Source organism: Dreissena polymorpha, chromosome 3 (genome assembly GCF_020536995.1).
Source record: "Dreissena polymorpha isolate Duluth1 chromosome 3, UMN_Dpol_1.0, whole genome shotgun sequence".
NCBI classification, from domain to species: domain Eukaryota; kingdom Metazoa; phylum Mollusca; class Bivalvia; order Myida; family Dreissenidae; genus Dreissena; species Dreissena polymorpha.
Window position 1 is genome coordinate 151,726,755 of NC_068357.1, and position 14,365 is coordinate 151,741,119.

Genomic DNA, 14,365 nt, shown 5'->3' on the forward strand with positions numbered 1-14,365 from the left:
ATAAGGTTATCTTTGGAGATTGTGTCTTTGTTTACACTTCCCCGCCCACGTCCATAGGACTTGTGAATAATGCTGAGTTTAATAAGACTTCTGCGAAATTTTCAGCCGTTTTATGAATTTTGCAGACGCTATGCTGTCTATCGTTAAAATTTAATTATAAAGCTTATATGAAGACAATTTTATCAGAGGGAAGCTATGCTCGGAACCAGTCTATTTACCGTTGATGTTGGTGAAGTGTAGCCTTTGATCTTGACGCAGGCGCAGTACGCGTAATGGCGCGAAAAATGTCAACATAAAAACATTCTCATATTAAATAAATCTCCTGTTTAAGTAAACGTTTTTGAACTCTTGGCATGGCCACGGTAACTAATTATACTTTGAAAACTTTTAAATTATTAAAAAATCACAGTGGAATATGCGGGAAAATCCAGCATTCATATGTTAATAAGAACACGAACGTCCGATTTTCATTTCACTCACTGTGTAAACATTGATGTGTTTCGACTTTCATTTGACTAGTTCTGAACATTTGCATTGTAATACAAAATATGCAAAAGTAATTTTGTTCTAAAAAAACGCCTTTTTGCGCTAAGTTTGCCATGAAAGCGTTTAAGGGTTCCCACAGGCTTTAGAGACCAATTAAGGGAAGCAATAAAAAAGCTTCAAAAACAGAGTAAATTTACCTGAATGGAAACCTACCTTATAATTTCCATGAACCCTGAAAAGACACTACAATGTTTGAACACGCTATTCTTGTTTACATTTTTTATGGCGAAATTTGGAACAGTGTAAATATTCGAAAATTGTTATGGACTTTTGCTACATTAAAAATAAAAATGTACATAATACTAATATTACTTATTTACTTTTGGACAATAGTCAGCGCCAGGGCCCTTGCTACACTTTGAGGGATCGGGGCCCTTAGAGGGGGGAATTTCGCGTTGTTTTGGGCGAAAATGGGAATTTTAGAAGATCTTGTCACCAACCATTCAACACTTAAAATTGCTACATGTTAATGTAATTTATAAAAATATACATATAATCAAAGGTTAATAGCATGATACCAGCTGGCAACATAGTTATAAAACTAAAAAAAACAAATTTTTTTTGGCGGTGGGGAATTTTTTTGCTGAAAAAGGGGAAAAAAGTTATTTTTATTTTTAATGTAGTTATATTTTTGACCGGACTTATAGCAAAATGAAAAAGACTAAAAATTACACTTTACTTCCAAAAATTAAGAAGATCAGATCATTCATACAAAAGAAAATTCGTAACTCTTACTGGGACTACATGAACAACATAATATGTGATGAAACAGAACATAAACATGGGACAACTAAACGTTTTTGGGGGTTCATAAAAAGCTTAAAAAATGACTCATGTGGTGTAGCACCCTTGAGGAATGATGGGGTCTTAAAATCTAACCCCAAGGAAAAAGCTGAAGTCTTAAATTAACAATTTTCTGTTTTTACTAATGACACAAACAGCTCATATCCAGATCTTGGTAATAGCCTGTATAAAAACATGCCATCAATTAATATTACGGTAAATGGTGTTAAGAAACTCCTACTCAAACTGAATCCTTACAAGGCCGCAGGGCCAGACCAAATCAAACCCAAAATCTTAGGCAGGGCTTTTTTTCCTTCTTTGCGATTGGCCGTGGACGGACATTTCACAATTTTGACACGGCCAATTCACAAACCTGACATGGCCGTGAATATTTACAAAAACGGCCGTTTTAAATCGTGAAAAACGGACTTTTTGTGCTCAAACCTGTCAAAAACGGCCATTTCGGAACAGAAATATAGGTTTCATAACCTCATTTTTAATTCAGAATTCGCGAGTAATTGTCGACTCGCATTACCGATGTTTGCTTGTTTTAATCGATTTTAAAGTGTTGTGTAACCGGTAAAACCGGCGTTAATATTAAAAGCTCTGCCTAGCAACGCCACTATAAAAGAAAATGGCGACGCGGAACGCTCGTTACTACACAAAGAAAAAAAACGCAAAACTATCCCGATTTATTGAAATTAGGATAACAGTGAAGAAACAAAAGCTTTCTACAGAAGGGTAAGTCTTGAAACATTCACATTATAAGGAAAGTTATTTGATAAAAGTGAAAGCATCTGCCGCGGCTTATGTATTGATGGAAGTTAGTCAAAACGGTCCCTAGTCAAAACGTCCCCTAGTATTGATGACCGAGACTACTTATTCGTATCTGTTTACGATTGTAAATCTTGGTAATAATGTGGTCCCTTCATATATATTTTTTAATTTAAATGCATATTCATGACGCATATTAATGATTCAAAATTTGTATGTAGTCTATTAATGCTTTGTGAAAATTTGTGAAAAATAAAATAACTCCTTTACATTTCTTACAAAAGTACTGTTGTTCAATGAATACCTCATGTTTCAGATCAAATCACAACCTCCCAGGGAGATCCTCCTGCACTGGAGAGGGTCAGGCTCACAGAACATGAAAATAATCATATAGAAGGAATTTTCCTCTTCAGATATTGAGAGAATTATTGACATTTTTAAGAGTAAAAAGAACAGAGTTCTAAAGCTGTAAAGTCCAGAACATGTCTGAGTTATCTGCCCTTGAAATGTTCTTTGTTTATAAATGTTATTTCTGTGGTAAGGTTTTGGGACCAAGTATTTTAGTTGCATTTGGTACATGAATATTATGCAAATCGGATATATGTATATGTGTTGTTATTGTATCAAATGCAGTATTCATAGAAGGAAAATATGCCTTTATTGCATTATTTAAGGAATTATTGATAATATTCAAGTGTTTAACATGCTCTTACTATACTAATGCATTGAACTTTGAATTTCACAATTTTAAGAAGTTTGCGACTCGTTTTTTCACAATTTTAAGAAGTTCGCGACTCAATTTTTCACAATTTTGAAAAGTTCGCGACTCAATTTTTCACAATTTTGACAAGTTCGCGACTCATTTTTTCACAAAGTGAGGGGCCAGGGCCGCTTCACAAAGTCAGGAAAAAAAGCCCTGTTAGGGGAATGTGCAAATGAAATTGCACCTATTTTTACAATTCTTTTTAACAAATCACTTATTTCTGGTTCTGTCCCTTCTGACTGGTCCATGGCTTTTGTAGCTCCTATTTTTTAAAAAGGTGAAAAGTACCAAGCTAGTAATTATAGACCAGTCTCATTAACATGTATTGCTTGTAAATTGCTTGAGCATATCATTGTTAGTAACATCTTAGACCATCTTGACAACTTTAATATCCTGGTGGACAACCAACATGGCGGTCTTGCGAAACCCAACTTGTGGGTTTTATCCATGACTTAGCTTCTACCATGCAGAGAGACCAGATGGATGTTGCCATCATGGATTTTAGCAAAGCCTTCGATGTTGTACATCACGGTAAATTGTTGCTGAAACTAGCCCATTATGGCATCACGGGCACTACACACTCTTGGATTAAAGCTTTTCTTGGTAACCGTAGTCAACAGGTTGTTGTAGATGGGGCAACTTCCACCATGGCCCATGTAATTCAGTGTCCGACAAATTTCTTATTTTTCAGGTAGCCCACTGGGCTACCAATAAAAATATTTGGTAGCCCATAAAATTTTCCTACAAAATGATAAGAGGCATGTTTTCATCTTTATTTTATTTCTTCATTTACATATACATAATATGTATACATACATATACATAAAACAGCAAGAAGTCTGATGTACACAGTCAATATCGTAAATTAATGTTACAGTACAGGCACTTTGTACTTAAATGTAAATGTACCAAAGAAAATCATATACTACATGTAGATATTACATGTATGTGCACATGTATGTGAACTTAAATTCGGACAGCACGTTAAGGCGTAAACGTAAATAAAGCGTTCAGATGATCAATACGATTGACTCGTATGGTGTTAATCAATGCAATTGCTCTTTTAAACAACAAATACCGAGTTTCAAGAAATCAAGAGTATTAAATCATTTATTTACTTGTGTCGGACTTTTAAGTACTGTCCGAATTTACGTATTGCATCCGTATGTTACGACACTTGTGTGCAGTCAGTTTACAATAATTGTTTCAATATCGAAGGAACTGATACAGCGTAACGGTAACGATACAGCGTGTTTACATGATATTTTATTAAGAGAAAATGTCAATGCCAAATAATGCGCCAGATACCCCGGTACTTAAGTTGAAATTCACAACGAAACTTTTAATGGAAATTAAATGATCTCAATGTTGTACCTGCTACGAAGTTTTTATTTACAAATAACTACACCTACACTAATTTTCACGCGCTTTTTATCAGGACAAAGAAATTCATTTCTTAAATGTAGAATTTTTTTGTAACCTAAAATAGCTGTACACAACGCGTGCAAACCGTGGCAGGTTATTTACACATTTTGCAATACAACGGTCCTGATTGGGAGCTTATTTCATCATATCTTTAAATAGAACCATATGCCGAAATTCATTTGACACTTTAGAAAATTTCAAACGTTTATGTTTATGACTCTTATCGTCTATATTACCCACCCATAATTTGGTTTTAAAAATATAAATCGGGCATATATGGGATTATTGATTAACAGTCGATTAATCCAATTATTAATTGACAATGCAAACTAATTAGCAGGTGTTAACCGCGTTCACAAAGTTGTCATTAATATTCATTTTCGGTTTCGTTACCGTTTTGAAGAATCCGCTATTGTTTTGATTTATTTAATGTTTGGCGTCCTTGGATATTTAACGACATCAAAAACGTTGTCGCTATTACTCATTGTTGTGGTTAACAAAGAATTCCAAACTGCGAAATGATGTTGCATCATGTGCGCCAACTATCCAACCGGCTCTCATTATATTATTAGCAGACGACAATGTTGATTCTGATTGGATGATTAAAATACACTGTTACTGTTTAAGACATTACCACAAGTGATCGGTGACTGATTAGATAATTGATTGCACTTTGTTATCGGATTATAAGCAATACACAGTGAACAAGCACATGGTCAGCGTGTTTATTCTACGTATGTCTGTCAATAAACCGGGCTACCGCTCTTATAGATTTATAGTAGCCCGGCGGGCGTCAGTTGAAAAATTTCAGTAGCCCGATGAAAAATTTCGGTAGCCCCCGGGCTCCGGGCAATGGATTTGTCGGACACTGTAATTTCTGGCGTACCCCAGGGATCAGTTCTTGGGCCTCTTCTGTTTCTGCTGTACATTAATGATCTACCTTCGTCTGTGAAGTCAAACGTGCGTCTATTTGCGGATGACTGTGTCATGTACAGATTCATAAAAACTTTGGCTGACACTATTCAGTTTCAGAGAGATCTAGATAGTCTATCATTGTGGGAGCTGTAATTGAAGATGTCTTTTAACATAGAAAAATGTCATATCATGCATGTTACGAGAAACCGTAAACCATTAAAAACAGCCTACACTCTTCACAATCAACCTCTGTCTGTTGTAAACCAAGCCACTTATCTTGGCGTTGAAGTAAGCTCAACTTTAAACTGGTCACCTAACGTAAATAAAATTAGTAGTAAAGCAAGCCAGAGCTTAGGATTCTTAAAACGAAACATTCATTCTTCTAAAATGGAAACTAAGGCAGCGGCATATAACAGCATTGTTAGACCATCCTTGGAATATTGCTCTAGTGTGTGAGACCCTTACCATCAGAAAGATATTGATAAAATTCAAATGTGCAGCGTCATGCTGCCAGATTTGTAACGAATAATTACCGTATTTTACCATGCATAGCGCGCAGTTTTTTACCTTCAAATTTCAAAATAAAAATTCAGTGCGCGTAATACATTGACACAACGCTTTTCTGGTTGCTAAATTGCAAAAAATCCATTTCACAATCGTAAATCTTCACAATTGCCGCCATTTTTTTATTGCAGAAAACTACACCCTATAATGTTATAGACTGAAGGGGCCGTTGTCAAAACAACAAATAGCGGGAAAGGGTAGGAATGAACGAGGTAGTAACAGTTTTGACAAAAATTAAAAGATGAAAAAAATGTGTTTGTTGGTGTTTTCACACTTCTTCATTGATTGTTTATAAAACAAAATCGAGGTAAATCGATCCCCGCGTCGTCGCAGTATTGTTTGTTTAAGTTTTTGTTGTCATGAAAACTCATTGATTTACAACGCAAAACGTCTTATTTGAACTGACGCTAATTATTTCTCATATTTCTCAACTTCGCTTTTGCTTTATTTTGATAATTTAATCCAAAGTTTAATGTTAGCAATTCCGTAAATTTGCACTCTATGTGAATTGACAGTTTGACGTCATCAAAGGAAAGCCGCTTCCTGTCTGAAGCAATATAGCGACAAGTTTCTCGCCGACAAAATTGGCTTTCTTTGTCTAGCAATCAACATGCCGAACCAATCGTGTGTTTGTTCCTCAATGGCAATCGTCCAATTAAATACTAGCACGTGCAAAGCTCCGCCTTCAAACCTTTTGCAAAGAACGGAGGTGGAGTTTAACGGTTAATTGAGCAAGTGTTTTACGAAAGTTGAGTTCCGATTTGCCGAAATTACTCGACCCTAAGCATTGAAAAGACGAATACATTATCAATGATTTTCCAATCTCTGCATATAATATGCTACCGTGTGAGTATACTACGTAGGTTACAAACCAACAATAGAGATATAGACTCGTTTTATTTTCTTTCAATAGAGACAAACAAATGATATTTGTCTAATGGCTTTACGCCGATAACGCCAACTGTATGTAATTAAGCGTTCGGGGGTATTGTTTGTCTCACTATAAATACTAATCAACTAGACGCAGTGAAGGCGCGAAAATACCGGGTCAAACTGGATTTAATGGGGGAGCATCTCTTAATGGGGAAATATTTTAAGTTGATGAGAAACAAAATGGGATCCACGGACGATTTGCGTAATATTGGACATTGCCATGTTGCGGGTCTGCAGAAGACTATGTCATACGATGTTGTGAGCGGCAGGTAATGAAAATATTACACTGTTCAAATGTGAGGAATAGGTAATAGTGGTCGAATCTAATGCGCAGGGGTCTCGAAAAAACACACGCAGTGCGCGGCAATAAGGACATATACGGTGTTCTCGAGAGAATAATCTTAAAAATTGTCGAAAATATAGTGCTATGCAACCCATGCTCCGGATCGTTTAAACGCTCCCTACTTTAAAACAAAAAATTAAGCGCCCGAAAAACTTAGATTAAATGATTGCGCAATATAAGAATGGTGGCCATTTTCGGCCCAATTTTCAGGTTTTTGGTCTTGAATTTATTTTTTTCTCCATTTTGGCTTTAAAAAATCGCATGCGCGTTATACATGGGAGCGCGCTATACATGGTAAAATACGGTACAGCAGGGATTTGAATTGGAATACCTTGCAATCAAGAAGACAACAAGCTAGACTCATTTTGTTCTATAAAATAGTATATAATCATGTTGATGTCAATCCCCTTCACTATCTCACTCCATACATTAGACACTCACGCCATCACCATCACATGGCATACCAAATACCAGCAAGTACAGCTGATTACTACAAATTTTCTTTCTTTCCAAGAACAGTTGTACAAATTACAATGGAACACACTTCCATCTTATGTAGTGAGCGCTGATACGATCCTTGGATATAAATCAGTGCTGTCTACATCAGTGTTCCTTCCTTAGATCACATGATTCTGCTTTTATCCTGTTTTTAACTCGACTAATATTCTCACCACATGCACAGTTGTATATGTATATATTTAAGTCTTAAGGGCTTAAGGTGTTAGGTTTTGCAACTTTTTTATCACTGTTGATAGGATTTTCCTGAGTGGATTGAGTAACTCGGGAAACCGATCAATCTATTTCTTTTTAACCCCCCACACATGGCCATAATGTATCAGTATTGAACATAGCCATTATTATAAAAGAAAAGAAGAAGAAGAAAAGTTTATTATTTTAAGGTGGGAATGAGGCCGAATTCGACCCCAAAAACGGCAAAATGAGGGCCCTTAGCGCATTTGAACTCTCAGCAACCCTTTGGCAATTAGACAGGCGATCATAATCTTAGGGAGGACTAATAACGTTTACCTATCTAAAGCACAAACTCATGAAAATGATATTGATGATTTCTTGCTTTAATGTAGCTAAAGAAACTTCAGCGTACAGTTAATATAGTATTGACATAGCTATACGCTGAAGCCAACCCCGTATCGAAAGTCAACCAGAGTCGTAACATATTTATGTCACGCTATAAATCAAAGAATGCTCATTTTCTTGGATACATTTCTAGATATATTGGTGAATGAATATAAATTACTGCATCGAGGATTATTTTAAGGTTCAAATGTTTCGAATGCATCTTACAATAGATGAAAATAACTCTCATCAGTCTGAAATTCACAATTTTGACGCCATTGTCGCTTTGTCACGTGATGAGTTTTCATTTGGATACTTTCAGATCGACCTTGACATTTTATGCTGAAATGGTAAACATTACTTTCGTTTTCTAAAACCTATTATTTGTGATTTTAACAACTTACGTCTGGTGGATTATAAGACTGATTTCATTGTGAATCAGGTAGTTTTATATAATATTTACGTTGAGTTTGTATTTACACTACAATTTGTTTACAAAACAAGCCAGAATAATCTAAAATACCGGGAAATGTCATTCTGAATTTGAAAACACTTGGGCACATGGTATGTTACTAAAAATATAAATAACGTCATATGACCGTGAAATCTCGGGAGATTCGCATTTCAAGAAAGTTTGTCACATCGCTGTTTTTCTCGATATGTAAGAGCAGAATAGATAAATTTTAAATGTTTAAGATAGTATTTTGGGAAAGAATATACCAGTTAAATGTGAAAAATGTCAATCTTTCGGATCAAAGTGGTTGATTTGGGTCAATAACTGCATTTAAAAACTGTTTTGGACCGGTCTTTGTTAACTGTCAACTTTTCGGGAATTTCTGGTTGACTTTCCTTAATGGGCAGGGCTTTCCTTAGACCTCAAATCTGAAGAGTCAAGAACTCTTTGGACCATATTTTCAAGAGTCAAAATCAAACTTTTAAGAGTCCAAATAATAACGCAGGAGAGTCAATGCTTTTTGGCAATTTAAGCAAATTACTGAGATATAATATTATATAAAAAGCAACAAATTAAAAGATACATGTATGTTAACATTTATTTCTTACATTTTACTGTCACTAAAACACTATGCATTTAAACACAATATCTCAATGATTAATAAATACAAAACATGTATTCTAATACAACATTTACTTCATGTATACAGCAGAGTAATATGTCATATGTTCTAAACAACATCTCAAAGAGTAATATGTCATATCATGTCTTACACAACATCTCAGAGAGCAATATGTCATATGTCCTACAAAACATCTCAAAGATTACATACAAGATATGTATTCTAATACAACATTTACTTAATGTATACAGCAAAACAATATGTCATATGTCCTACAAACTAACAATCATTTGAGCAAATAAATAAATCATTCATGCATTTAAAGAGTGATCTCAAATGGGTGCCCTAGTAAAGAAAAGGTAACAACACTATGACTACACACACACAACTAGCATAAAACCAGCAAACTATCACTTTCTTCTCTTGCACATGTCCTGAAACCTGCGCAGCACATTCTGGGATGGAATAACAGATTCTGGGATCCAATAACTTTGTTTGACCGTTTCGCTTGGCTATTAAATTAAGAATGAAATACAAAATATTATAAAAAAAACCATTTCCGCTGGCTATCACAAAAAAACAAACGGGTGGCACCTTAACACAATAGCCTATATAAATCGGTAAACTATAAAAGGAAATTATTTCTACTCACCGATACAGGTGCCTCCGTATTTAATCCCATTAAAAATTCCGACACCCTTTAATTATTTCATGTGCCATCTTTATTGAAGACGTGCGAAAAACACGCCTACATGTATTTTGTAATCAATTAGCACATGCGAAAATTGTCACTTTGCCACAAGGTCAGTTATATCAGTTCTATAGTTATTTTTAGCAACTTTGATGCAAAGCGTGTAATTTGACGTTGTAGACAGTACATATGACAGCATAACTTTCGCGCGCCTTTGAATTGAGCAAACATGAAGTAAAACAGTGATGGGTGCATTCAGCTTTGGAAATGCATTCTGACATACTCTTGAAATATCTCAAAATATGCTTTACAGTGTACTGTGGATATGGATGTTATTATTTTATATTGAATATTATTAAAACTGACGCGGATGAGTCCATTCTGTTTTGGGGGGTTTATAGTTCTTCTTAAATACTCTGAGCTTTTATGAGTACATACGTACAGCTCGGAGGGTCAATACCTGGGAGTTGGATTATTACAACTAGATGGGTTTAATACACGTCTTTTCCTCAAACAGCTGATAACAAACGCTATGATAAATAATGGAAAGTTAATACACGCGTCATCGAACCAGCAGTGTTTTAATTGGTCAATACTAGATTTCTCAATTAACCACACTCCGCCTACTGGGTGGACTTGTGCTTCGATGATTGGAACCGGGCGTTAACGATTAGCGTCTACTAAATGAGATACTCCGCCCTGAGCCAATTATCGCTTAGTCTTAACAACTTTTGATCTCGTTGACGCAAGTCGGTATATTCCCCCGGGTCAAATGTGACGCATGACATAATTTTCTCAAGAGTCAAAAAGGGGTCTTCTGTAATTTTCAAGCGTCAAAACCCGGGAGCTCGGGTCAAAGGAAAGCACTGATGGGGTTGGTCCATAACTATAAAGTCGCGCCAGTCAAAAATCATAAAAAGCGACATTTAAAGTTATGGTAGACAGAACTAGCTTTAATGGTAACATTTTAATGAGTTTGTGCTTTAGATAGGTAAACGTTAATAAGTGTTTGCAGTATCAGTGTTTCTTTGTCCTTAGAGTGGTGTTCAAAATGTGCACTTTTTGACAATAGACAGTAGTGTTGCAATAATACGCCAAAAACCGTATTGCAATATATTGTCAGTTCAAAAACCCGTATTGCAATATATCACAATATATTGCTAACTTGTACCAAAATTATAAATTATATACCAGTTTTAAAGCAAATTCTGGTAAATATTTACTATAAATGTGCTCAAGAATAACAAGAAACACAAACATTCGCAAATTTTCTTAAGTATCAAATACATTTTGGCATTTGTTACTATTTAAAGATGTGATGAAATAACGTCCAACCAGGGCATTTTATTCCACTGAACTCGCGTAATTCACCCGACATGATGTTCCCGTTTTTATACAACACAAAATACACCCATACTTTCCATGCCACATTCTACATGTCTGTATAATTTTTGCGCGCTTTTTATTGAGACAAAGGATAAAGCACTTTTTATTTGACGCTAGAATTTTTTATTGTCGCATAAGCATTAAAATTTGGAAGCATATTTCCGAAATTCGGATTACAAATTTAATAATGCTCAATTCAGAATCGAACGAAACATTTACAGCTGTGCGCAATTAATTCAACAATAATCTGTTCAAAAGCATCAAACGAATGCTCCGATGTAACAACGCTACTCCGGATAATACACTTTTCAGAATGCTATTTTTACGAAAAAATTTATTTACACTGCTTTGTTTTGTTTACCTTGTTATCATTATTTCGGATGGCTTTTCTGGACGAAATGTGAATGAATTTTTGTAAAATTTTCGTACCGGTATGATGAAAATCGTATCGCAATACAATATGCGTATTGCGAGATATACCGATATACCGGTATATTGTTGCAGCACTAATAGACAGCGCATTTCAACTCTCAGTCTCAGCAATCCTTTGGCGATTAGACTGGGGATCATAATCTTAGGGAAGATTCAACAGATAGTCGATGCCTGATTTTTGCATATTTTCACATTTTCAATACTCAGTGTCGTCTATTGCAAATACTTACACATTTCCATGAATTGTTAATGCATTTGAAACTTGGATTAATATCATTATCCTGCAAGTACACCAATGACCATATCATGTTATTAAATTATTTAAATTTGTGCATAATGGATATATTAATGATTTTTTTGTGTTTATTTATCACAGAACAATGGTTTTTTATGCCCCCGGTAGGGTGGCATATAGCAGTTGAACTGTCAGTCAGTCAGTATATGTGTATGTCAGTCTGTCCGTCTGTCCGAAAACTTTAAACCATAACTTTTTCAATATTGAAGATAGCAACTTGATATTTGGCATGCATGTGCGTCTCACGGAGCTGCACATTTTGAGTGGTGAAAGGTGAAGGTCAAGGTCATCCTTCAGGGTCAAATGTCTAATATATGGCGTCTGTCCGTCCGTCCAAAAACTTTAACATTGGCCATAACTTTTTCACTATTATAGCAACTTGATATTTGGCATGCATGTGTATCTCATGGAGCTGAACATTTTGAGTGGTGAAAGGTGAAGGTCAAGGTCATCCTTCAAGGTCAAAATGTCAAATATATGGCGTCTGTCCATCCAAAAACTTTAACATTGGCCATTACTTTTTCACTATTGAAGATAGCAACTTGATATTTGGCATACATGTGTATCTCATGAAGCTGCACATTTTGAGTGGTGGAAGTTCAAGGTCAAGGTCATTCTTCAAGGTCAAAGGTAAAAAAAAACAACAAAGCGACGTTCTCATGAAGCTGCACATTTTGAGTGGTGGAAGTTTAAGGTCAAGGTCATCCTTCAAGGTCAAAGGTTAAAAAAAAAAATGTTTTTTTCAACAGGAGTTCTCATGAAGCTGCACATTTTGAGTGGTGGAAGTTCAAGGTCAAAGGTCAAAAAAAAAATCAAAGCGGCGCAATAGGGGGCATTGTGTTTCTGACGAACACATCTCTTGTTTTCATTCAAATTTGGGTCCGGTAGGGGGTTCATTCCCAAAGTATATATTTTTCCCTAATGGGTCCTTATAATTCCCAAATGAAGGTTCCAAAAAAATATTTTAATAAGTCTAAACATGTCAATTATCTCCAACTCCAGCTCTATAAGATGATCTTTAGAAAATATAATAATGGAAAAAAATCGAGACGCACTGTTAACAGTTTAAATTGTTCTTTGAATCAATCGATTCAGAAGTCAGGGCTTTTTTCATGTTTTTGTGAAGCGACCTTGGCCCACCATTTTGTGAAAAAAATAGTTGTGAATTGTTAAAAATTGTGAAAAAATGAGTCACAAACTTTCTAAAATTGTGGAAATTTGAGTCGCGAACTTCTTGGAATTGTGAAAAATTGAGTCGCGAACTTCTTGGAATTGTGAAAATTTGAGTTGCAAAATTTCAAAAATTGTGAAAAACTGCCATTCTCACAGCAGAAAAAAGCCCTGTAAGAGTACTACTGCGATTGTTGTTAAGAATGTTGACAAAAATGTTCTTTTTTATGTCCCCCACTATAGTAGTGGGGGACATATTGTTTTTGCCCTGTCTGTTGGTCTGTTGGTTGGTTGGTCTGTTGGTTGGTTGGTTTGCACCAACTTTAATATTTTGCAATAACTTTTGCTATATTGAATATAGCAACTTGATATTTGGCATGCATGTGTATCTCATGGAGCTGCACATTTTGAGTGGTGAATGGTCAAGGTCATGATCATCCTTCAAGGTCAGAGGTCAAATATATGTGGCCAAAATCGCTCATTTTATGCATACTTTTGCAATATTGAAGATAGCAACTTGATATTTGGCATGCATGTGTATCTCATGGAGCTGCACATTTTGAGTGGTGAAAGGTCAAGGTCATCCTTCAAGGTCAGAGGTCAATTATATGTGGCCCAAATCGCTTATTTTATGAATGCTTTTGAAATATTGAAGATAGCAACTTGATATTTGGCATGCATGTGTATCTCATGGAGCTGCACAATTTGAGTGGTGAAAGGTCAAGGTCATCCTTCAAGGTCAGAGGTCAAATATATGTGGCCCAAAACGCTTATTTTATGAGTACTTTTGCAATATTTAAGATAGCAACTTGATATTTGGCATGCATGTGTATCTCATGGAGCTGCACATTTTGAGTGGTGAAAGGTCAAGGTCATCCTTCAAGGTCCAATATATGGGTCAAAATTGCTCATGTAATGTCACTTCTGCAATATTGAAGCTAGCAATTTTATATTTGAAATGCATGTGTATCTCATGGAGCTGCACATTTTGAGTTGTGAAGGGTCAAGGTCAAGGTCATCCTTCAAGGTCAAACATCATATAGGGGGACATTGTGTTTCACAAACGCATCTTGTTTATGTCCAGAAATATGATGAACAATCTTTGGAGGTAAAAATCCCCGGACAGTAAGTTTGATGAGTTACTCGCAGGCTGTTCTGGTTTTCTGCTGTTTGCACATAGCCATTTTCGCTCTGC

The 14,365-nt window shown here is 35.6% G+C and overlaps 1 protein-coding gene across 1 annotated transcript in view; it reads left to right on the top strand.

Moving 5' to 3' along the window:
- The first annotated feature begins 241 nt into the window (after nucleotides 1–241).
- LOC127872691 (replication factor C subunit 1-like) overlaps nucleotides 242–14,365 on the top strand; it is a 45,320-nt gene continuing 31,196 nt past the window's right edge. Inside the window, 1 exon segment of the mRNA XM_052416022.1 lies at nucleotides 242–362. Within this exon segment, the coding sequence (XP_052271982.1) occupies nucleotides 354–362 (9 nt within the window). The 5' untranslated portion in view covers nucleotides 242–353.